Source organism: Amblyomma americanum, chromosome 9, assembly GCF_052857255.1.
Source record: "Amblyomma americanum isolate KBUSLIRL-KWMA chromosome 9, ASM5285725v1, whole genome shotgun sequence".
Classification (NCBI taxonomy): domain Eukaryota; kingdom Metazoa; phylum Arthropoda; class Arachnida; order Ixodida; family Ixodidae; genus Amblyomma; species Amblyomma americanum.
The window spans coordinates 38149042-38174400 of NC_135505.1; the positions used below are offsets into that span (position 1 = coordinate 38149042).

The window sequence follows — 25359 nt, forward strand, 5'->3', positions numbered from 1 at the left end:
ACAAGTCTGGCCAGAAACACAGCGATGCTGACTGTCTATCCCGCGCCCCAATCCTGTGCCCCACTGACGAGTCCGACGACGATTCCGCTTTTCTTGGTGCTCTCACCACGTCCACCCTTGCCCAACAACAAAGGGCCGATTCTGACCTGCTGCCCCTCATAGAATACCTTGAAGGAATCGCCCCATCTCCACCTCGGCTCTTCAAGCGCGGACTGTCATCGTTTTGCTTGCGCGATGGGGTACTCTACAAAAAGAACTACGGCCCAACGGACACTGTCTATCTGCTTGCAGTGCCAGCTGCGCTTCGTGACAAAGTTCTGCGCGCGTGCCACGACGACCTTTCTTCGGGCCATCTCGGGTTTTCCCGCACGTTGGCACGCATACGCACCAAGTACTACTGGCCCAAGCTTGCTGCGGTTGTCCGCCGTTACGTCCGAACCTGCCGAGAATGTCAGCGCCGGAAGACGCCACCGACTAAACCAGCCGGGCTCCTGCAGCCTATCGATCCCCCGCGCCTCCCATTTCAACAGGTCGGCATGGACTTACTCGGTCCGTTTCCGGCGTCTTCCATGGGTAACCGGTACATTGCTGTTGCCAGTGACTATCTCAGCCGCAACTGTGAGACCAAGGCTCTTCCCCGTGGTACCGCCGCCGAAGTCGCAAGTTTTTTCATTCATAACATTGTGCTTCGTCACGGAGCTCCAACGGTCGTATAAACTGACAGGGGAACCCCGTTTACGTAGGCACTTACGAACGAGGTACTTCGACTCAGTGGCACCAGTCATCGAAAGACAACAGCGTACCATCCGCAAACCAACGGACTGACTGAGCGGCTTAACAAGACAATTGCCGATATGCTTTCTATATATGTCGACGATGACCACGCGAACTGGGACCGGATACTTCCTTACATAACGTTCGCGTGCAACACTGCGCTTCACGAAACGACGCGCTTCACTCCTTTCCATTTGGTGCACGGTCGCGAAGCCTTGACCATGCTGGACGCCATGCTTCTTCCGGATCCTACTCCCTCTTCTGTCGTGGATGCCGACCAATTTGTCCGTGACGCCGAAGTTGCTCGCCAAGTTGCTCGACAGCGAATCCGGTGCCAACAACAACGCGACGCCGAGCGTTACAACCTCCGCCGCAGGGAGGTGATTTACACACCCGGTGACCAAGTCTGGGTGTGGAGCCCAATCCGTTTGCGAGGGCGCTCCGAGAAGCTTCTTCGCCGTTACTTTGGTCCGTACCAGGTGTTACGCCGCCTCAGCGCGGTTACCTACGAGGTGCTCCATCAAGGAACTGCCCGGTCCTCTCGACACCCGACGTCCGAGGTCGTCCACGTGGCGCGAATGAAGCCGTTTTATTCCCGTTAGCCCCGGACCCAACCCCGCCATAACCTTTCGCCTTATTTTTTTTTCTTCCCCTCGCGTGCGGCATCGAGTCGATGCCTCTTAGATGGGAGGGGCAATGCCACGCTGCTGACTTTCTGCCGGCGCCACCTGGAGGTCGAACTGTGTTCCCGAGCGCGTGGCCGAACGTCTTCTTTGTCGAGAACGAGCGCGGCGGTGTTGGCAAACCTCGCCCGAGTGAACAGCTTTGTTCTCTGTATTTTCGCCGGTGGCAATATATATTAAGCACCTCATTTTCGTCACAACATGTTATAAAAATACTGTTACTTGTATGATTCGTAATGTAATCCAATGCCATATTGTTGTGCTCAATATCAACAAGTCCACTGAAATAGCTATTAAACTTATTTGCGAGTGCGAGTCCACTATAACTAATGCCTTCCATTGTAATACTGTCAATTGTATTTGTAGAGTTAGGGTTCAAGACTCTATTCAACTTATTCCAAACTTTCTTTTGATCGGTCAGACCAGCGAACATGTTAAGGTGATATGCATTCCTCGCTTTTCTTAAAGTTAAGTTCAGCTTGTTTCGGTACCTCTTGAACGTTGCCCACGATTCTGGACTGCGACTTTGTAAGAATTTCTGATAGAGGGAATTTTTCCTGGCAATCATTCGAAGAATATGCTAGGTAATCCAGGGTTTACGGGCTCGTTTTGGTTTCTTTACATCTTTGTACGGAAAACTGTTACGATATATACAAGCGAATATCTTCAGAAAAAAACTAAACGCTATGTCAGCAGTCAATGCAGCAAAAACTGGTTCCCAGTTGACGTTCATTATTTTGCGTCGAAATCTTTCTAACGTGGTTGGGGTGATCTGCTGTATTTTTACATTTGTTTGTTTACAGGTTGATTTTAATACAGGCACACTATTACATACGATGTAAACAGGCAGGTGGTCACTAATAGCATAATTAATAACCCCGGTTGAGAGCACATTTGTTGCGTTATTTGTAATCAGCAAATCAAGAAGTGTTGCCGTAGTGGGTGTTATGAGTGTAGGTAATGCCACAACGTTTACAAGACAATATGATTCCATTAGTAATGATAGTCGTGACTTTCTGGGTGTATTTTCATGCATATCGACATTGAAATCACCACCTATATATACAGTGTAATTATATTCAGTGGCAAATTGAAAAACATGCTCCATATAGTGAAAAAAGTTCTCAACACAACCATTCGGGGGGCGATACACAACAGTGAAGAGGTTCTTATTGCTACAAACTGAGAGCACCTCATAATCAGGTGTAACCGAAGTAATCTCATCAACCCTTTCACAATGAACACTATCAAGCACAAACAAAGAATCGCCTCCACCTCTTCTGCTTGTTCTGTTTAGGAAGTAAGATTGATAGTTGAGCAGCTCAGGACAATCAACTTTGTCTTTGACCCATATCTCAGTAAGCATTACCATAGAGAACATGAATTTAAACTGTTCAAGGAATGCACGTAAAATGTCATGTTTATCGCGAACAGACTGAATATTCAAACATAGCACTGAAAAATAGTTAGACTGACCCTGAACCTCATTATTAATATCATTCGGAGAGAGGTAAGTATCACCCATCTAGAAGGAACTAATTACAATCAAGAGCAGTGACTCACTGCAACAGCCCCCTCAAATCGTCATCGCATCGAATCACGTGTGCCAGTTCCCCGTTCGCCTTTCGTACAAGCACTTTGTTGTTCCGGTGCCAGGCATACTTGTAGGCATTCGCATCAGCCCATTTCTTTGCAGAATCGAGAAGCGTTCTGTTCAACCGAGTCAGGTTTTCTACGATTGAGACCTCAGAGTTAGACGTTCTGAGTGATTTGCCTTTCAAAAACCATTGATCTCTGAGCTTCTTGGAAGTGAAACGAACTAGCACACCTGGAACTTTGCCTTGTTTCGCGGGAAGCCTGTGTACGGCATCCACATCGCCTTCGCACAGCTCAGGAAGCTCAATTGAGTGGGCCACATTATTCACTTTTTCAAGCAAATTCTCACCATCTGACTCCGAAATGCCATGGAATACCAAATATTGCCGTCTACTCCTCCACTCCAAATTGTTCACAGTGACCTTCAGATGATTCACTTCCTCATTGTTACTACAATTTTCAAGGACAACTCGCTTTCGAAGTTCCTTAATCTCTGCCTCTTGTCTAGCCATTGTTTTTAACACTTCATCATATTTCTCTGACATCATATTGATCGACTTGTCAATATTGTCAACTTTTTCTGGAAGATGTTCAAGTTTCTCAAGTCTCGCAAGGATAGCACTGAGAATGACAGGTATATTGACTTCGTCTCCCTCCTTGCCGCCTCCCGCCCCTCTCAGGCGTGACGAATAGCATGTGCCACATTTCCAGACCTTGAAAAAAGCCTCAGCCTTTCCCTTCGCAGTAGCCTCAGACACCCCAGAACATTTTCCTAAGTGGAACAAGTTGCAACATTCAGAGCATTCCATTACACGGCCTTTGGCTGGAATTGCTTTCGAACATGCCGCACATATTTTTTTATCGCGGCCAGCCATGTCTTATCTAACACGGGCCAACAATTCAAAAAGACACAGCACAAACCAAGACACTTTCGGCAGCGGTGGCAGCAGGGTAAGACCAAGACTGAACATGTAAAGGCGAAAGCACCAACCTGCAACCAGTTGTACGGAGCAATTAGGCTGCGAACCGCTGTCTGCCACCACCGCAGCCGAAGTGACGAGCAGTGGGCGTGACAGGCGCGGCACAAATCATTCCGGTGATAGCAGCCTGGTGACGCTAGCAGCGGTAGTTGCTTGAGGAAACGAAATGCCGTGCATCCACAGCCGATCAGTTCAAAGAAGGTTACTGCAGGTCCCACAGTCTTGGGAATTCCAGGCGAAGGAGAAATCCGTCGCGCAGTCTGCAACCTGCAACCAGTTGTACGGAGCAATTAGGCTGCGAACCGCTGTCTGCCACCACCGCAGCGAAAGGTGCTCGAACAGAGAGTTCTTGTTTATAAATTAACACATCTGTTTCTGTTAGCACAATACTTGCACAAAAAAGAATTACAACACAGTGGAGGAGCAATTTTGGCGTGGTCATTAGAGATCGACTAATTACCCCTCGTTAAAAACGAAGCCTAAGACACGAGGGCACTCTGGCAAAGATTAAAATGAAGCTTATGGGGCACACAAGGAGCAAATTCAGCTCGAAATGTGTAACCGGCCTTACTTTATTGTAAAACGATTCTTGTATAGGCTGCCACTATGCACGTAACCGAGCTGATGCACATAACTCTCATACGCTACGAAAGTGCTTCCTAGCAAACGGACGCCAGCAACCATTGTAAGCATTGAAAGAAGAAGCGGCGAAGAGCGAGTATTTGAAGACATGGAAATAACTGGTGAGCAGCAAGAGTTTCAATCCACGAGTTATAATGATGACAATATACCTTACCCAGCATTCCATCCTGCCAGGGTAGTTTTCCCGTACCTCAAGGGTAGCAGTTTGACAATAAAACCTGCAGGGATTATTCTTGGACTGAAACAGCAAAAACAAACAACGGTAATATATAGATTCATAAACGTAAAGTATAAAAAAGTCACTTTGAATAAGGATCTAAAGACTGAAATGTTCAGTGCTGATGGCGAGCAGAATAGTACTGCTTCAATGCCTACTTACAATCAAGGATATATCAGATTGTTACACAATGTTGTAGTTAGTTTGCTATCCCCAGTCAAAAAATACAACAAGAACACAACAAAGAACTTGTCTTGTCGTATTTTTGGCATGTCGTATGTCTATTGTCTGTCTTGTGTCGTAATTGTGTTGTCTGTCTTGTCTTATATGTGTTGGCCTGTCTTCTGTTGTGTCGTATTCCTGTTGTCTGTCTTGTGTTGTAATTGTGTTGTCCTGTCTTGTGCTGTGTCGTATTCATGTTGTCTGTACCCTGTCGTAATTGTGTTGTCCTGTCTTCTGTTGTGTCGCATTCTTGTCGTGGCTTAATGAGTGAATATACAGTAAAACCCTGATAATTGGAACTCTGGTAATTCGAAATCCTGGATAATTAGGATTTATGCAGTCCCGCAATTTCTGATATAAATTTTACAATGCTGCAGCGTGCAGCAGCTCAGTTAATTCGAAGACCTGAAATGCCATGCGAGGATGTCTGATCCCGATTTCGCTGCAAACCAAAGAAGCGATGGCCCCTGGAGCCATGAGGTGGCATTGTAGGGCGATGCCTATTAGCAACGTCGATGCACGATATGCAAGGCACCCAAGTCCCAGTACATCTCAGCACAAAAACCGATCTCATACAGCTTGTAGACCGCCGGAGCGCACGCCTGCAGAGAAGACGTGCTTCACTGCAAAACAGGCATGGATAGTAGTTTTAAAGTTACATGCTATCGGCTATTAATTCATCAAGGCATGGCTAGACTGATAGCAGCGGGGCATGTGCTCCTCTCCAACCTGGCCGCGATCAAGGCAGCATCTAAAGGAGGCGCTGGCATTGAAGCATCCGGCCCTAGCAGTGTCAGTGCATGTCTAGCGATGGTTAACTGCGCACAATGCTGGCAGCGCCGCTTTTGTGCTTTTGTGAGTAGTGTTCCGTAGAGCGATAGGTCGACCAAACAGTAGCGCCGGCCTCTTTGCGCCTTAGGTAGTTTTGGACAAGCGCCAGGTAGTATATGCACCCCATGCCGGTACCTGTTCCCGGCAGGAAACATGGGCTTGCTCCAAATGAGTCAAACTTTGTCAATTCGCACACTAATCGCTTCTGCTGAAGAAAATTCGAATTGCTCAGTTTATTCAGCTCTTTCGTGCTGGCGGTCACTTCGTCGGACAAGCGGAAGTGCGAGGGCAAACTTGATTCCTATACTATCTAGGTGTCCAAGGCGTACGTCGCACCAGAAGCCGAAACTTCGAGCGTTTACAGTTCAGTTTCCTGTTCTGGCAGCACGTGTGTGTTTAGGCAGGGTGAAATGCCGCTTTTAAAGCGAAAGCTTTACTGGCCTCACACCGCTGAATTTGCCATGGGCTGCAGTTTGACCTTGAACGTCCTTGCTGTGCCGCTACCACAGCTACGCATCACGTGACTTCGCCGCACAGCCAAGCAGTCTTCCATCGCTGTGCCGGGGCTCCACAGCTGCGGAGCGGCTGTTGCCTGACCACGTGATCTAGCCAAGCAGACACAGCTTGGAATCTGTAACGAGTGCGTTCCATACACTGGATAGGCAACGCGCCCACCCTGCAGGTAGCATTTTATAGTTGATCGTGAGCGGTTGGTCACCCAATGAACACTGCTGCCTATTGCTGCAGTGCTGCGTGTTTGCCACAAGGTTGTAAGCGCTAATGCACGCAGCCCACATCTATCACCACCGCCATGAACCTCAAAGCACGACTGAGGTGTCCACTGACCCAGGGAGCCAGTTATGTGCCCTTCCTTTTCTCAAAAGACATCAGCGTCTGGAACACTGTCAATGCCAAGGCCAATGAACACAGTGAAAGCTGACAGCTTTCACTTTGTATACCTTGGAATAATTGAGTTATTCCACATTCATTTTTTCACTTTTTTATTTCAATTGGCTTCAGATTGCTGTCTTTGTGATGGCATCATTACACATTTGTTGCTTTGAGTTGCACGTGCGTGCCATGCCATCCCGCGGGGAGCTACAAAACAAAACGCAGCAGTGGTAAACACAAAGTTCGCCCAGTATTGCGGTAGCGCATTCCCGCAACAGAATTTTTCGCCCGTCTCCATATTTTTGCTGTGGTCAGTTAATTCTAATAATATGCGTGGTCCCAACGACTTCGAATTGAAGAGTTTTTACTGTACTTCAGTCATTGCCCAGTTATTGAGCAGCTGACTGGTCGGCTCTGTATGTGCACTCCAGAACAGATACGAAAACACCTTACTTGAGCACAACCATATTTATTGGCCGAAAAATGCCTTTCTCGATGCTGTCCTAAGGTGCACGATGTGGTTCACCAGACAATCGCCTCCCTCCAGGCAGTCCTGAGAAAAAAATAAGCAAGAAAGCTCGTATTCATGCCCAACACCATATTTTTCACACACATTCTAAAATTGGATGCAAAAGGCACAATAAATGGACCACCACAAAACCAGATGAAGAAGAAAACTGTACTTTTCGAAGCAAAATGATATGCATCACACTGGCCCACTGTGTTACCCTGTAAGTCTGGCTTCCTGCAGTGAAAGATTGCGTTCGAGGTTTACCATTAACAAAAGAGAGCTGAACCCTCAGATCAGTCACTCAGGAGACGAACTGCAAAGCATGATCAATGAGTTAGACAATCAGATTCGAACAGTGGGTCTAAAAATTAATATGCAGAAAACTAGACGAAGTAATGCTCAACAGTCTCGGAACGAAAAAGCACTTTACAATTAGCAGCGAGGTGCTGGAAGTGGTAAAGGAATACTTAGGGCAGGTAGTGACCGCTGATCTGATTCACAAGAGTGAAATAACTATATTAAGAATGGGGTGGAGCGCATTTGGAAAGTGGACTCTCCGTATAACAGCCAAAAATACTAAGGAAACCAAAGCGGCATTTATTTCGCATAATTCTGCTTTATGCGTGCCTACTTTTGTGATGGCTCCTTCCAGGTTTCTAAGGTATCACTAAATCCTTGACAAAACCCTTGCTGCCAACTATCCAAATTACAGTTGGGATTTAACTGAAGGTTGAAGTGTCCATGGCAGCTGGTGGCAGGTCAGCCACATAAATAGATTCCTGGCAGCAGGCGAGTGCTCGCACTTGGTGTTCAATGTCTTAGTCAGAGCATGCGCCTATGCGATTTCGTGGTGCGTAGGAACATCGTCATCCGAGGAAACATCTGGCAGCTTTGCATTACAAAATGTAGTGTTTCGAACATCATCTGTTGTTCCTTGGCTCATGCCCAGGAAAAAAGTAGCACAGCGCTCATGGCAGAGTGCATCAGCTGCACTGTCCGCTGTATTATGCTGCCTGCATGCGGTAGCAGCACAAAAAGATGGAGCCGACTGCGCAGGCGATGCATACTACTTGGCCAGCCTGGCTTTCAAAATTCTCAAATTGCTGCTGCTAGTTGATCTACGGCCAAGGTCATTATATCTGCTTTCGACGATGCCCCTGTCTTTCCAGGGCAGTGTCCAGAAGGGTGAAAAACGCTCCTTGATCTCTGTGCTTGCTGAAAGCATGACCTCTTCAACTTCTAGACGTGTCGATGCCTTCCCATTTACTATAATAAGAGTGGTGCGGCCAAAATTGTTCGCTGTATCCACGACGAATCGCTATGGACTTTATGCCTAATTTGACGGTAGCAATGCATCCGTTCGTAATAAGCGAGAATTTGTTATATCTACGGGCATTATAAATGGGTTCAGCTGTATCTTACCGGTACTCACCTATGGGGCAGAAATGCTGAGGATAACAGAGTTCAACCTAATAAAATTGAGGACCACGCAGCAAGCTATGAAAAGGAACATGATAGGTGTAGCATTCAAACAGAAAGAGGGCAGAGTGGGTCAGAGAACCAAAGCGGGTTAAAGGGAAGATGAAGCACTTTTCGAAAAAATGGCTTCTCAACATCATTTTATAGCTTTTGGTCCGCAGCAAAAGAATTTCTCATTGAAAAAGAGCGAAAATAAATGCAAAAAGTTGTTTTTTAGAAGAAAACGCGCCCCACCGCCTCAGGGCGCCGAGCGAACGCTGCTCTTGCCCGTGATTGGCCTGGACCCTCGTGACGTCATCCACGGGGATCTCCAGCCGGCACTGACGGCGTTGCTGCGCAGCGCCTTGCTTCACCTAGCTTTTAGGAACTACGTTGTGGAAATTATGGCTAATTCAAGCAGTGTCGAACAGTTAGTACTTTCGTCATACATGTTCAAGCCATCAGCAACTTCAGAAAGCGGTGGAACCAACGACGCCGCGGAGTGCGCCTGCAGTGAAAGTCAAGTCGCGACGTTTTCACGTGTTGGAAATCTCGACTGGATGGATGGGTGGATGACAGCTTTTATTTCCACGAGAAATAGAGACCCCTTACTACTCACCGCCCCGGCATGCAGGCCTGGAGGGCGCGGGCTGGAACCTCCGTGACTAAAGGCTAACAAATATTTTCTCTTCGCGGCATCAGCTGCCAGGCGGATTGGCTTGATTCTGCCGAGCGGGGTCTTCACTGCGCAGCAGGGCTTCCCTGCTTTCTCTGCTATCAATATCTTCGCCGACTCAGGGGTAGTCGGCGCACTCCCATATTCTCTGCTTCCAGGTAACTGTGGAACCGCCGGACTGCAACATGGACGAGCATGCACAAACCTATTCCGAAATCGTTGAGAACTACAGACTAAACAGAAAACTGGCGCCACCGCCTGATAAAAAGCTAAGAAATAGAGAAGCGACCACATAACGGTGTATGCAAGCCGGAAATTTCGTTAACCCAGTAGGGGCCTTTCACGTCCTACCAGGGTAACACGAAAACCAAATCTTGACTGATACGTATTCTTTGCGTAGGTGCATGCGCGTGCATATCTTTTATGTAGGTGAAGCGGCAATAAAAAAAGCAAATTGCGTCGAAACGTTTCGGTGTACCACTGCTGCATAAAAGCCTGGCCACGAACTTGTTGTAACGCCCGTAAACATGATCTAATTCAGATCACCGACAAGCTTACACGAGTCATGCGAGGTAAAGCATTTGTTCCTTCATTTATTTATAGTTACTTGCCTAATTACTCCCAAAGGCCTTTTAGAACTACAAATAAATGGCAAACTAGACGAGTTGGAGTGGGTGTACGGCTGTACTGCAGCGCGAAGAGACGAGGCGACCAGGAAGAAGCTCCCATGTGCACTTTCCTTCTGTCGCATTTTCGGGCTACTGTTCAACCATGAAACTTCTGCACTTACCCCCGTACATTGTTTTTTTTTGCATGCTGATTTCGCTTTTGAACAATAATTATGGCTGCGTTTCGGAGCTCGCAGTGCTGCTAACCAAAACTCGTGTGCTGCGAGATATAGTTGCTGCTGTTGCGTATCGAGAAAACCGGCATGATTGCTTGTGATAGATATATGCGTACCGCGGCTCGACAACTTCGCCGTTCTGGCTCAAGGAAAAATTTGCATGAATTCTGGTGCCATATTCAATCGTCAGCCATTACCAAGCGCTCATGAATGCAAATATTTGCTTTGCTCAAGTATGCTAGGCTTAAATAATCGGTTTTTATTGTTCAGTTTGGTGCAGCTGCATGTGCTGTGCACTGTTGAAGGATTAAGAGAATTGCTTGTGCTCCCATCAAGTGCAAGCAATCAGGAAAAAGCCAAAAGGCACACAGTGCGTAATGAGCTCAAAAGAGTTCAAGACTGTGTGCCTGAAAGACAATGCTGGAAGTGGCCTTAGCTCAACATGGATGTGAACCAGCTGGAAAAGGCAAAGAGTTTACATACAGGTAAGAAATTAATATAACAAAAAGAGAAATATTGATGCACATATTTTGTGCAGGCAGTTTCGGCATGCTGCGTACCACTAGATTGTCAGGTTAACGTGGAGGAGGCTTGGGGAGAACCGACGGATTCTACCACGATGTGTGCTGAGCGCTGTTCGAAAGAAGTACCATGTCCAAACTGGTTAATACACAGGCTTCAAGCATTACACGGAAAGCCCGAACGAGAGAAAGTAAACGGCACTGGCAGAAGATTACGGTAGTCTATGGTTCGCCAAACCGCGGGCCGCAGCAAAGCAAGCGCAGCCGGACAGCCGGCCGACTCTCCGTGAATAGCGTCACTTCCGCCAGTTCGCCCTCTCTGCCGTACCCCCCCGCGCTTCCGGAAGCGACGAGGGCGTGCCGCTGGCGGGTTTTGAGAAGCGATTGCAGCTCCCTTTGCGGATAGAATCGGGAAAAAATCTACACACATGATTTTCAAATTCCTTTCTTCCCAACCACAGCGTTTCGTGCGATTCGAAAACCATTTCAGCTTCCGTTTAATGACGTCCTAGTTAAAATCAAGAGGACGAAATGGGTGAAGGCAAGATAACCGATGTTTCTTAAGATTAATGGAATGGATTCCAAGAGAAGGCAAGTGTAGCAGGGTGCTGCAGAAAGTGAGGTGGGCACACGACAGCTGGCAGACGACAAGGTTAACGGAGATATGGGAGAGCTCTTCGCCCTGCAGTGGATGTAATAAGACTAATGATGATGATGAAAGAAAATTATCAGCTCACTTACTCGATTAGCGGCGTAAGTCCGAGCACTTTTGAGCCAAGTAACGAGGTAGGCGCTTGTGGCGTTTTAGCATCTCATCACCAAGGCAGCCTTTAAGCTTCAAAAAATGCCAGAAAGAGTCTGCAGAGACATGGCACAAAAAGAATATGCGGCAGATCAGAGAAAAGCCAGGACAGCAGCTTGGGCGTGCTGTTACTGATATGTGACGGAACAGCGCAGAACAACGAGACAAGAGACAAGCGCCAACTTACAACTCATTTTTACTTCAAAGAAACACTGCTTCTGATAACTTCTTCACAGCTTTAAAACACGTGCCAGAACCATATCATTCAAGCCTTTTAAAATGACAACCTAAGATTTGTAATCATAGAGGTTTGTAGTCACATTTTAGTGTGTCAAATTTTTTATTTGTTAACTCAACAGGCGGCGTGCTGACACAATGTTCGTGCAGCCTCGTTGTCTTGATTAGGTCGCGGACTAACTGCTCTTTCATGATTAGTCAGTGATTTACGTTTGCCAAACAGGCGCACAAGTTTTTGAGGGGCAGTCTCTGCAATGAATTCTGAAGTTTCTGCAAAGCCCGGCAGTCTCACAAAATAAAAACTTAAAAGTACAACTCCTAGTCACGGGAAGCAATTCTAGGTTAACTGATCTACAGTAGAATGTGAATAATTAAAAATTCGTTATTTCGAATCTTTTCTGCAGTCCCAGTTACATAACATTAACGAGGCTTTTCTGTACGATACAAATATGTTAGAGAAAAAATGCATGAGCATGAAACATTGCAGCTTCTAGAAAATGGTTATTGCTTGTGTTTTCCACTCACCTGCCATTGAAGCTACCTTGGCAGGGGAGAGCGGAGGGAATACTTTCGTCGCACCTTTAGAAATGGCATTGTTCGAAAGAGTCCCCGTCACGCTCCTCTCCGACAATACTGTGTTGCCCCACAAGCAGACTGCTAGCTGCTTACAGAAAGCCGAGTCATTGTTGGCAGTTAACAGCCGCTCCCATGTCCCTGGGTCAATGTAGTGGCCATGACCAACGTGTACCTGAAAAAAAAACAGATGATTTATTAGTGCACCTCAGGCACGGCGCAGAGGCCAACAGCACAGAGCCTGCACAGGACACGAAGCAGAAGTGCCCAGAAAACACATTCTGCCTAGACAATTCATTCAGTCTGTCTTCATTCACAGTATTCGTTGCAATATTTTTAGATTTTAGAGCTTTTGAACCACATATTTCTGTGCACTCCGGTTTAGGTTTTAACTTAATTGTTTCCTGTGCGGAAAGGTAAGCGCGCTAAAAAATGGTTAAAATTGCGGTTTGAGAAGCAGCTTAGGATTGAGCATGGTCGGGCGCAATTGAATAGGCCATGTAGCAGCACCGGATCAGCACTCAATTTGATCCCGATCAACTCATCAAGATTGCAATTGTCCGTGTGATGGTGGTACAGGAACCAAAATCGTTCATAGGGATTTCTATATAAGAGGAAGCTTTGCAAGCTTCTCTGAATTCCCTTCAGCACGGCACTATAATTGAGATGAGCTCAAAAATGAAGCAAGAAACTCCCCTAAAGGGAGGAGTGGGAGCCAAATTCAACAAATAATGATTTACTGCATGTGGGCAAGCTCCACATGGTCACCATTTTTACTGACGTCCTACACGCCATCTAAAAAAACAAATATGGAGTTAAAAATTTTGTGTCCCTATTTCTTTACAGAATATATGTGTAGCAATTGTAACTTCAGTGAAATCTTGCATTTTCTTTGCAGCTAAGTTTGCGATGATTAAGGGGCACTGAGGCAAAATTTCAAAAACAGCGAGACTAACCCTTGGGAACACTATTAAAATTTTTTCCTGAGCACAGAGGGGGCTTAATTGCTATCTTGAATGAGCCAAATGAGATATGACGGTGATTGCATGTGGAGATACTCAGCTAATTTTCAGCGTATATATGCTTGTTACTGAGCAGAAAAAATGAGACCATGCTGTTGCATCACACTTTGCATGCTGACTATGCAAACTCATAGGCAATTGGCTGCATGAGCACGTACTAAATAAAAGAGACAAGCACTCTGCAATTACAGAACCGCAGCCTGCACAAAGTGGCCGATTCAAGTGAGAGCAAAGCTGCTTTACAGGCAACCAAAGGCGTTACGAAGGCGTTGTAGGCGTTACCGAAACAAAGTAACCAAATACGTCACTTGTTACGCTAAAAAAAAGGAACGCATTACCGCCCTACATTAGCTACAAAAAGGTAACGCGTTACCGTTACCAGAAAAAGTATGGCACGTTACGTTGCCATTACTCCATCGCAACAAATTATCAGTGCGTCTTCACAGCACGAACTCAAGATAACAATTTTATAAGGCTAATATTTCACAGCACGCGTTTACATGAACCCAGTACCGGTTTTCGGCCCGACAACTTGACAACCAGGCCCTGTTGGGTTCACGTAAGTGCCGCTATCAGCTCAAGGGCCACCTATGAGGAATATTTGCAGCTGCATTTACTTGTATTGCCCCCTGGGTTACTGCGCCCTGCGCTGGGCAAGGAAAAAAGCTGTTCTTCCACATGTCCTGAATAGGGAGCCCCCTTCCTGTGTTTTGGCCCCTTGCACCACAAGCTCGAGCAAAAAAGAAAAGTAGAAATCCCTTCCGAATACAGCCAAAGAAAGAAAAAAGGAAAGAGAGCTCAAGTCCGTTGAAGTTCTGAGTAAAAACCTGCGGGCACGAACACAGACAACCAAGAGGTTGGTGGTAGAATGTAGTAGCGGCAAAATATTCTGACGCCAGATGGAGCCACGTCCCGCTAGTTAAGTTTGGCACGAATTTCAAATCCCCGCAGAAAATGCATACACAACATACAGAGTGTTACGTTTCGCCTACAACGCGCGGTATAGCCGGCGCGGATGCAACGGACGCCGGGGCTTCGTTCAAAGTGGCGGTCATTTTGGGCCCGTTCATCGCTGCCGCAACGCCTCCCGCCAAACGCGTCCAGGCAGGTTTCAATGCCACGTGTCGTCGTGTGTGCGTGTCTGTGTGTGTGCATGTTGGTGCCCACGCTTGTCAAAGCGCGGCAGCCGGGGAGAGGAGCTCCCCAACTGGGAGGCGAGGAGGTCTGACCGGCGCCGGCCCGGCGGACGCGCCCGTCACGTCTGTACATGTCCGTGCGTCGCCGTCTTGTGCGACTCATCCCAAGCCGTTCGTTCTTGCCCTCGACTCCGAGGGTATAAAAAGACAGCGGCGCCGGACGCCAAGGAGAGACTTCGATTTCTTCCCTCGAGTAACGTGGTCGCCCTGACCGGCTGCTCTTTTGCGATTCCAGAATAAACAAGTTGTTCTGTTGCCAGTCGACTCATCCTTTGCCGGGACCTTCGGATGTTTCCAGTTTTGCCCCAGGCCACCAGGCCAACGCTACCCTTGGGGCTTGCAACCCTTTTGCAACAACTGGTTGCCAGCGGTGAGATCGCGACAACGGAGGCCAGCAGCGAAGATATGCGGTCAACTGTATGCTGAGCAGCTCAACGACCATCCGGGAGCAGTGCAACGAACCCTGTGTGATGACTGGTTGCCTGCACCGGAACGACTGCGCTGAATTCTTGGCTGCGAGGTTTGGTGAGTGCGGGACTTTTTCTTCTGAGTTTTGCCAGGCTTTTGTCAGTGTCAGAAACAGAGCTGGTAATTGTGGTTGTCGTTGCTGCCGGGTTAGTTTGCGGCAAGACAATAGTAGGCAGTAGAGAAAGCAGCATTCGGAGCAGCCATGGGTTTGAAGTCGTTGCGCAAACCGAAATTGCTGGAGCTTGCAAGAGAGTTGGGTCTGGATGTCTCAGACAAACTCAGAAAACCAGAACTGCTAAGGGCTATTCTTGAGTTGGAGGCTGAGGATGACGAGCTGTCGGAATGCCTTGAGACCATTGAGGAGAGGGAGCAAAAAGAGGAGCGCGAACGTAAAGAGCAAAAAGAGGAGCGCGAACGTAAAGAGGAAAAAGAGAAAGACGAGCGCGAACGTAAAGAGCAAAAAGAGAAAGAGCGCGCATTAGAAATGAAGCGTCTCGAGGTAGAGATGGAACGCGCTCGTAATGGAAGTCAGGCACACGGTGCAGGAGAACGGGTATCGTTCAAAATGACTGACCTGATGCGGCCGTTTAAGCTTGGAGAGGACATTGGTTTGTTCCTGGTTAACTTTGAGCGAACGTGCGAGAAGCAGGGGTTCTCTCGGGAAACGTGGCCACAGCGCTTGCTCACTTTGTTACCCGGCGAGGCGGCCGACGTAGTCGCTCGCTTGAAGAGAGAGGAGGCAGAGGATTTCGACCAAGTGAAATCGAGTCTGCTAAAAAAGTACAGGCTGTCAGCGGAGGCGTTCCGTCGGAAGTTTCGGGAAAATGAAAAAGGCAGAAGTGAGCCACATACAGAGTTTGCCTACAGGCTTATGTCAAACATGCAGGAGTGGCTCAAAGAAGAGAAAGCGTTTGGTGACCACGAGAAAATTCTGCAGTTTCGGGCTGGAACAGTTTTATAGTCGGTTACCTGAGAACGTGCGGTACTGGGTCTTGGATAGGCCAGACGTTAGTACAGTGGCTAAAGCCGCCGAGCTAGCCGAGGAGTTTGTGACGCGTCGGGCTCGCGGAGCTAAGGACGGTCAAAAGGGTGAATTTGGCTCCAATCTGAGAGGCCGAAGTTCACACCCATGAGAGCAAGGGGGGACACGCGTAGTGCGGATGCGAGTGAAAGCAGTCCGACCGAACGTAAGGAGACGGCGGCAGCCGAAGCCGAACGCAGAAAGCGGTTCGAGAGGAGGCAAGCGCGCGTGTGTTATACGTGCCAGAAGCCGGGTCACTTTTCGGCGCAGTGTCCAGAAACAAAAAGAGAAGTCGTGTGTTTGTCATTATGTAGCACTGACGAGAACATGAAGCTTCTCGAGCCTTACATGCGAGACTTCCTCGTGAACGGGAAAGAGTGCCGAGTGCTTCGTGATTCCGCAGCTACAATGGATGTAGTTTACCCCTCTTACGTAGAACCCGATATGTTCACGGGCGAGTGCGCATGGATCAAGCAAGCCGTGGAAGCTCATAGCGTGTGTCTGCCCGTAGCAAAAGTGCTTATTGAAGGACCTTTCGGAGCACTTGAGACGGAGGCCGTAGTGTCATCTATGCTGCCCCCCCAGTACCCGTACCTATTTTCGAACAGGTCCGATCACCTCCTGTGCGAGAAGGGGCTTTTGTTTGGTGAGGCTAGCGTTCAGGCCTTAACCAGATCGAGAGTTCGGGAGCTCGCTGCAAAGGCGGTGGTTGCGGGGCCGACGTTGTCGAACAATGAAAAAGGGTCGGAGGCGCAGCAAGCTGATATTCAGAGCACGTCCGAACTAAATAAAATTGAGCCTGTAGCGTTGAAGGCACCAGGTACTGGAGAGGAAATGCCCGACACGGTAAACGTTCCCAAAGAGCTTCCGGTCGAGCTTCCGGGACTAGGCTCAGTGACGAACCGGGAAGACACTGATCAGGTCATTAGTGACTTAATCATTAAAGCACCGCTGTCGCCTGAGCAGAAAACCGAACTACACAAACTCTTTCAAGAGTTTCAAGGGCAGTTCTCTGAGAGGCCTGGTAGGACTTCTGTCCTTACTCATGATATAGAACTTACCTCGCCAGAGCCAGTACGATCCAAGGCGTACCGGGTGTCACCCCGCCAGCGCGATATTATGGAGGCTGAGGTAAAGAAAATGCTACAGCTCGGAGTTATTGAAGCGGGTGAGAGTGATTATACCTCCCCTTTGATTTTAGTTGAGGTACCGGGCAAGGAACCTCGTCCTTGCGTCGACTACCGCAGGCTTAATTCCATCACTAAGGATCAAATTTATCCGATCCCTAACATCGAGGAGTGCCTTGAGAAAGTTAGTAGCGCTCAGTTTATTTCCACCCTATATCTTGTCAGGGGTTATTGGCAGGTCCCACTTACAGAAGAGGCTAGTAGGTATGCGGAGTTCATTTCACCAATGGGAACATTCCGTCCTAAAGTTTTGAGTTTTGGTTTGAAGAACGCGCCATACTGCTTTTCAAGCCTCATGGACAAAGTGTTGCGGGGACAGGAAGAATTCGCTTTACCGTATTTAGACGACGTAGTGATATTCTCCGCATCCTGGTCTGAGCATATGGCACACTTGCGGGCAGTGCTAACCCGCCTGCGCGAAGCGGGCTTGACAGTCAAGGCTCCCAAGTGCCAATTAGCACAGGCCGAGGTTGTCTACCTCGGTCACGTGATTGGACAGGGTCGTCGCCGCCCCTCTGAAATAAAGGTGGCCGCTGTGTGAGACTTCCCGCAACCGCGCACGAAGACCGATATTCGGTCGTTCTTAGGTGTCGCCGGCTACTATCAGAGGTACATCCCCAGGTACTCCGATATCGCGGCTCACCTGACGGATGCTCTAAGAAAAACAGAGCCCCAAACAGTCGTCTGGGGCGAGACAAAGGAAAGAGCTTTTAGCGCCCTAAAGAGCGCCCTAACAAGCCAGCCTGTGCTACGATCGCCAGACTACACAAAAGGGTTCGTTCTTCAGTGCGATGCTAGTGAGCGAGGCATGGGCGTTGTACTGTGCCAACGGGAAAATGGAGAAATGGAACACCCCGTCCTGTATGCTAGTCGTAAGCTGACCTGTCGTGAGCAGGCGTACAGCGCCACCGAGAAAGAGTGTGCGTGTCTCGTGTGGGCCGTTCAGAAATTGTCATGCTACCTAGCCGGCTCGAGGTTTATCATTGAGACGGATCACTGCCCTCTCCAATGGCTGCAGACCATCTCTCCCAAAAATGGCCGCCTCCTGCGCTGGAGCCTCGCTTTGCAACAATATTCCTTTGAGGTGCGTTACAAAAAGGGGAGTCTCAACGGTAACGCCGATGGCTTAAGTCGAAGCCCCTAACGTAGGAATCCGCCTCAAAGTTGTTTGTTACTGATGTTTTCTTCCTGAGGCAGGATTTTTAACATATTGCTTTTGTTTAGTGTTTCTAAGTGATTATGTGCTTTCTAGTGCAATTTTTCAATTTGTGGACGCGTTCTGAGTGCTGCTTGACTACTGTAAGGAACTAGGCAGTAGTATAAAAGGGGAAAGAGCCTGGCAGAGCTTAGTGAGGGTTGTCTCGTGCTTGCTGACTGAGCGGTTGCGTTTCGGCGTAGTTCTAACGCTTGCTGGGAACGAGCACAAAAATGGCAACTCTCCCGAAGTCACTTTGCAGTGTCCTGTGTGATCCTGAACTTGAGAACGAGGCCTTCTCTGTGCGCTACGCTCAAGCAACGTCGAGGGACGACCGGTTTCGTTTACGAGCATCATCGAGCGACATCCCTCCGGACAGCGGATGCAGTCCCCTGACCATCGGGATCTCCTTCTCCCGGCGAAGCGGTCTGTTACGTTTCGCCTACAACGCGCGGTATAGCCGGCGCGGATGCAACGGACGCCGGGGCTTCGTTCAAAGTGGCGGTCATTTTGGGCCCGTTCATCGCTGCCGCAACGCCTCCCGCCAAACGCGCCCAGGCAGGTTTCAATGCCACGTGTCGTCGTGTGTGCGTGTGTGTGTGTGTGCATGTTGGTGCCCACGCTTGTCAAAGCGCGGCAGCCGGGGAGAGGAGCTCCCCAACTGGGAGGCGAGGAGGTCTGACCGGCGCCGGCCCGGCGGACGCGCCCGTCACGTCTGTACATGTCCGTGCGTCGCCGTCTTGTGCGACTCATCCCAAGCCGTTCCTTCTTGCCCTCGACTCCGAGGGTATAAAAAGACAGCTGCGCCGGACGCCAAGGAGAGACTTCGATTTCTTCCTTCGAGTAACGTGGTCGCCCTGACCGGCTGCTCTTTTGCGATGCCAGAATAAACAAGTTGTTCTGTTGCCAGTCGACTCATCCTTTGCCGGGACCTTCGGATGTTTCCATCTGTGCCCCATGCCGCCAGGCCAACGCTACCCTTGGGGCTTGCAACCCTTTTGCAACAAGAGCCTGTAAAGCGCAAACACTAAGCTCGATATAGATTATAATTGCAGCTTGACAATAAATAAAGAAAAAGGGAGGAAATATTGCGGATGAAAGTCTGATCTTGGCTGTTTTTTCACGAGATGACATGAAAACAGACATATCAAAAATTGCAATTTTTCTGAATATTTACCTCTCATTTGTAAAAAAAGAAACTTAAAAAATAATATCTGTCCACATTTCCTCTATGCACTAAAGAAGAACACGCTGCCACAGACCCCATGAAAATCGACCCATTTTTACATGCGCTACAGCTTCTGAAAGTTCCCATGTATTTCCTGTGGACACAGTCACTGGTGAACCCTCTTAACTGCATGTTTTTGTGCCAACATTCGTGCACTCCAGATGGCAGATGCTAATGCAAATGCCAGCCTTGGTTCAAAGTGCTTGATGCCTGGTTTAGTCAGGGAAGCGGACATACAGTTGTCTGTGGCACAAAAGGCATGCCTGACATTCTAAAATATCTTTTTTCAAAACAGAGAACCACAATTCGCCTTGGTGTATGCAGCTGCACTTTTTGATGAATATTTGCTATCAATATTCAATCGGTCCAGCACATAATTTTAAGAAACAAAAGCCAAGTTACAAAGCAAAGAAAAAAGAGCAAAAACTTCCATGTCATTAGTTACATCACATTACCGGTCATGTACAGATTGCAGATTCGTAATCAGTGCAGAAGATATGCTATCATCAGTAGCATATGCCCATCATTAATGTTCAAGCGTCCAGGTACTGCTCACCTCCCCAGTCTCATTTGTGGTGCCAACAGTCAGGTCAAGGTCTTGGGCTGCCTTGCGAGGAGCTGCAAAAAAACAAAAAAGAAGTCGGCCTCATGACAAGCAAATACACTGCGTCCTCTCAAGGCCTGCCTCTGCTGAAGGGACGTGGAATGGCTGTTTTTGTTGGGAGAACACTGAAGAGTCACCAAGCACGCAAGCTCGCTGTACACCAGAGCAGCCAAAATAAATACCTTTTGACATTGGCCGAGCTGGTGGCACAGCAGGGGTGACATCAGCCCGAGGAGGGGCGACATCAGCCCGCGGAGGGGCGACATCAGCCTGCGGAGGGGCGACATCAGCCCGCGGAGGGGCAACAGGCGGTGCGGCAAGTGGCGAGGCCACATCAAGTGGCAATACTGTAGCTATGGTGCCGAGGGAATGACTGTGCACTAGAAGAAGAGGGTACAGGGATGAAGACATTGTTTCCTGTGGTATCAAAGACAGGACTAGATCATCAGTGAATGGTATTTAAACATACATTAAATCTCCTGCATTTATGCAAGCACAGTGCCAGATTGACTACGAACAAGCCGTTACAAGCAGCACTTGAATGCTCAGCAGTGCAGCCCTACATTGGGTATATCAGACAGAACCATCAAAAAAACATTGTTTTGAAAAATGTCCATTTTCACTCTGACCACTAATGAACAATCACCTACTGGATGCTTGTTCCAAAAAAATGTGGTCACAAAATTATTTTCGCAGGATACAAATTCCAAGGAATCATGATTTGCAATCTGCAAATGAACTACTAGAGGAATTGAAGGCTAAAGCTTGCCTGAGGTAACATGCATGTATGCTTACTTGCAGAGTTGACAGCCTGAGTGGCACTGTCTCCTTCCTAGAAAACCTTGTCAATCGCAGCACTCACATTTTCATTCTGTGAATGATCTAAAGAAAAAACCAAAAACTTGCACACTGGATAAAGAGTACGTACATCAAGCAGAATGAATTTATGCTAGATTAAAACTTCTACCTAAATTACAAGCACTACATAAAATATGTAACTAACAAGTCAATTGTAGGAAATGCACAATATCAAACATTGTACACATCCAATACATGCGAGAACAAACTATGCACAGCTGACCATAACTTCAAGAGCCACCTGAAACTCAGGAGTCATCCCCATATAACAGTACTGACGTGACACTGATGAATTTCAAATGTGGTTTTTCACCTCACCATGCCTACGCAGTACTGCTAACATTTTATTATTATGTTGCTTGCAGAATGATAATTTTAAGAGCGTATGCAAGCATGAAAATAAAGTATGAGGGAGAATCAGAAAGTCTTTGCCCTATTTTTTTTATCCGAATGACTGCTGTAAATGTGGAGTAAACATATTCATTCTCATCGGTGAACTTTTCTTGGAACAGCCCGCCATCTGCTGGCTGTTATCGGGCGGAAATGCTCAAGAATTCTTGATGTGAAGATTGCGGTTATCCTCCAAAACAATGCAAGGCCACATGTGGCGATCAGAACCGCCGACAAGCTCTGGTCATTTCACTTGGAAAGTCTTGACCACCCACCATAAAATCTGGACCCTAATGATTTTCACATGCTCGGTCCGCCGAAGAAGTCCCTGGCAGGACAGTGATTCACATGCAACGATGAATTCAAGGCAGAAGTCAGACAGTGGTTCGACAGTCAGCCGGACAAATGCTACCACAAGGGCATCTTAAATTCAGTGCTTCGGTTGGACAAATGTCTGGAGCGATGTGGGGACTGGGCGGAGAAATAATGCAAGGTAGGTAGAACAGTACATATATTTGTAATTACCTGTATGTGCCGTATTTTGCTTGATACAAAATAGGGGCAAAGATTTTCTGACCCCCCTTGTACTAGATGCTAGTCTATGCACTAGAGTTGCCCTTACTTTTGTCTTGCCTTCATTCATAAAATGTTTACATAAGCTCTCATGACAGAAACTAGCCCAATGGTACATTATGGTATTATTATGCTGGTCATCCAGGGCTGTGCCTAAACAAATGGTTACATGATCAGGAATTATCAAGAATACTACTGAGTCATGACTGCCATCCCAAGGTAAAGTCTGAACAAATGGCCGAAGGAGACCGTAACCATGTAACCCGAGAACTAAAGGAAATGCACTATGTGACAAAAAATGCACTTTTGGCAACACATTGCTGTGTCAGTCTTGTGCAGAAATCTGTTTAGTATTTCAAGACTTCTACTGAAGCAAATGGAATGTTCTCATATGCTCCTTTTCGTCTTCCCAGTTTGATGTGTCTGCAAGACTTCATTCTGCAGCCTTTTTTTTTGCCCACAAATCACCTGTTAGTAAAACCATATCCTGTACTTCTTTCGAACGCCCTTCTTAAGCAGTGCTAACTTTATCCCAAAAATGCACAAACAAGGCTAGCAGCAAGTCTAACTCGACTTCACCGAAGTAGAGTAGCTTTGACAACGGCCTGCACATGGAAGAAGCTGTAGAGTATGGTTGTTTACATACCATTTTGCAGAATTTTTGCGCACAGTGCCTTCTGGAGGCTTTCATTGAGGCTTCTAAGATTTTTCATTTCTTTCTCCTTATCTCCAATCACTTCCTTGCATCTCTCCAGCTCTGCCTTTAGGTCCCGCACTAGTGACTCAAGGTGGGCCAGCTTGGACTCCTCAGGAGAGTTTCCTACTCGACTACTGAGCAATTCCCTCTCAGCATTTTTCTTAGCCACTCCTTTCGCCTGCTCCTCTAGCCTTGCCTACAACAAGAAAATCAGAATGCAAATCAAGTTACACAATAACAAATGCAAGCTCACCTATGTCACTGGCAAATTTATTTACAACATTTCAGCAGAAAACAATGGCTCAGTTATAGCAAGACACCACTTGCATGACTGCCACTTCAACAAACTGAAAAAAACTTAAAATGTCACTGCACTCAGTGCAAGTAAAGGTCGGCTTACCAAACCGGATACATTTCAAATTTTACTCCTGAGAGTTGTTGACACAGCTGTACCTAATGTCAACAGGCCAATCCCCAATAGGCAGGCCATAATAACCATTCTAGACTTCTCTAAATGTCCAGGAGGACTATGCAACAGGATCTATAGCTACGCCCGTGAGGCCTTATATCATACTACGCTAGGCTCCCAAAGTTTAAGTGGCACTTCCAAAATACAGAATTCTATAATAGAGCAATGGGAGGAAGTGCTGTCCATCAAGAGCCTGAAAGAGCAGCGAAAACTGAACGACCATGCCAGGATCGCTGCAGCAGCCACAGGTGCCCTGAGCAAAGGGCTCCATCCATCCGCAACCAAAATTTCCGAGCCCAAAATAAGTTTTTCCCTTTTTCTCCTCTGCTACACCAGTTTCAACAATGCCGGAGAAGTCACCTGAATTTATACGAGGTATTAAATACAGTTCGAATTGTGAGTAATGGAATATAGATGTTACCAAATATGACAGTTTTGTAGCGACAGCTACATTACGGTAGCATTTCGAGCCTTCAGCATGGCAGCGCCATGGCTGATCACGTGGTTGGTCACATGACCAAGTTCTACTGAGCCAGCTGTAGCTATCGCGTCACTCCTGGTTTAACCAAATCTAAACCACCGCCAATTTTTTTCACTTCTGTGTAATGACTTCGACTGCAAACTTTTTATGACATCTCGTGACGTTGTTGAAAATGTAAAATTTCATTTGGGTACTCTCAATTTGTAATTTAAAAGAAAAAAAGGAAACACTCCAATGAACGGCCCACTTTCTTCACACCTAGAAGCAACTCTCAAATCGCCATCCCCTTATGTGCTCAACTTGATAGCACTGAAGACAGTGCTACAGTCCCTGTAGATATTCAAGACATGAAGTTTTTCGTGGCATAACCCATTGACAAATCACTATAAGAACAATGACCGTATTTATTGTCAGCCGTGCATTTTTTTTTGCAAATAATCATTTCGCATGCCCCAACAGCAAGCTTTACTGAAAACAATTCATCCTTGTCTGAAACTGTGCTGACAAAGGCGAGAAATAATACAAAAATCGCTAGTTACTTGCACCGGTCATAGGTAATCACTACTGACATGAAACAAATTATCCCACAATTAGCAGCACACGCTATCTTGAAAGCAGCACTTTGAAAACAACCTTGCTAAACCACTATGACTGGAGTGGTGAGCTACTGCCGTGCAATGCAAACACATGTGAACGCACAGCCTGTTCCTATTTTTACCACGGGCGAACTTCTCTCAACTCATGCTGACGTTCACATTCCACTCTGCATGCGATACATAGGAACATGGCCGATACCTGCACCGCGCCGTACGGGAAAGGATAAAGGAGATACTAAGAGAAGAAAGAAAGAGGTGCCGTAGTGGAGGGCTCGGAATATTTCGACCACCTGGGGATCTTCAACGTGCACTGACATCGCACACCCCCTGGCAGTATTCTACATTTCGCCTCCATCGAAACGCGGCTGCCGCGGTCGGGTTCGAACTCGGGTACTCCGGATTAGCTGCCGAGCGCCCTACCCACCGAGCCACCGCGACGGGTTCCGTGCATTTCACCTCCACTGAAACGCGGCCGGCGCGGCGAGGATGCATGCAAGTTGCTGGTGGCGGGGTTTCTGATGACCAAGCACCACAGGCTACAGAAAATTCGCTTGAAAGCGATTGCTATTCGCACCTTTTTCCTCGGAGGTATGTCCGTCTTGCGGGCGCATTTGCGTGCTTCCTTGCGCTTCCTCCACTGCTCCATTTCTTCTTCCGTATCTGCGGTTTCCAGTGCACATTATGAATTTACAGGCGCTACAAAACAATTCCAAAACCCAGAGAAAAAGAGCACCTACCTGTCATATGGATGATTTTCCCGTCATAGTACCCTCCGCAGGTACTCGAGTCTCCCGCCCAGAAAATATCGTAGACTTTCTTGGGGTCATAGTCTTCAATGTCGTGTCCGTGTGTTGAAGAATATAACTCCTATCTTCTCCAGCGTAGCGCACAAGGACATACATGTTCTATTGCTCGA

The 25359-nt window shown here is 47.5% G+C and overlaps 1 protein-coding gene and 2 long non-coding RNA genes across 3 annotated transcripts; all 3 read right to left on the reverse strand.

The window, feature by feature from the left end:
- Nucleotides 1-7213: 7213 nt before the first annotated feature.
- Nucleotides 7214-12498, reverse strand: LOC144105631 (uncharacterized). The gene is made up of 3 exons (XR_013308839.1): nt 12411-12498; nt 11588-11704; nt 7214-7389 (listed from the first exon to the last, which is right to left on the reverse strand). It is a non-coding gene; the product is annotated as an uncharacterized LOC144105631 (long non-coding RNA).
- Nucleotides 12498-20790, reverse strand: LOC144103300 (uncharacterized). The gene is made up of 4 exons (XM_077636059.1): nt 20562-20790; nt 20332-20393; nt 12555-12633; nt 12498-12502 (listed from the first exon to the last, which is right to left on the reverse strand). Exons 1-4 carry the CDS (start codon nt 20788-20790, stop codon nt 12498-12500), a joined length of 375 nt encoding a protein of 124 aa, XP_077492185.1.
- Nucleotides 20791-21174: 384 nt separating this feature from the next.
- Nucleotides 21175-25261, reverse strand: LOC144105557 (uncharacterized). The gene is made up of 3 exons (XR_013308826.1): nt 25181-25261; nt 25018-25103; nt 21175-21261 (listed from the first exon to the last, which is right to left on the reverse strand). It is a non-coding gene; the product is annotated as an uncharacterized LOC144105557 (long non-coding RNA).
- Nucleotides 25262-25359: the final 98 nt, after the last annotated feature.

What these genes read in the sequence shown, in the direction of transcription:
- LOC144103300 (XM_077636059.1), bottom strand. Translation starts at nt 20,790, where the DNA reads ATGTCTTCATCCCTGTACCCTCTTCTTCTAGTGCACAGTCATTCCCTC. An exon ending in AGCTCGGCCAATGTCAAAAG is followed by an intron (nt 20,394 to 20,561) that starts GTATTTATTTTG and finishes GTTTTTTTGCAG; the next exon opens with CTCCTCGCAAGGCAGCCCAA. An exon ending in CCACAAATGAGACTGGGGAG is followed by an intron (nt 12,634 to 20,331) that starts GTGAGCAGTACC and finishes TTTTTTTTTCAG; the next exon opens with GTACACGTTGGTCATGGCCA.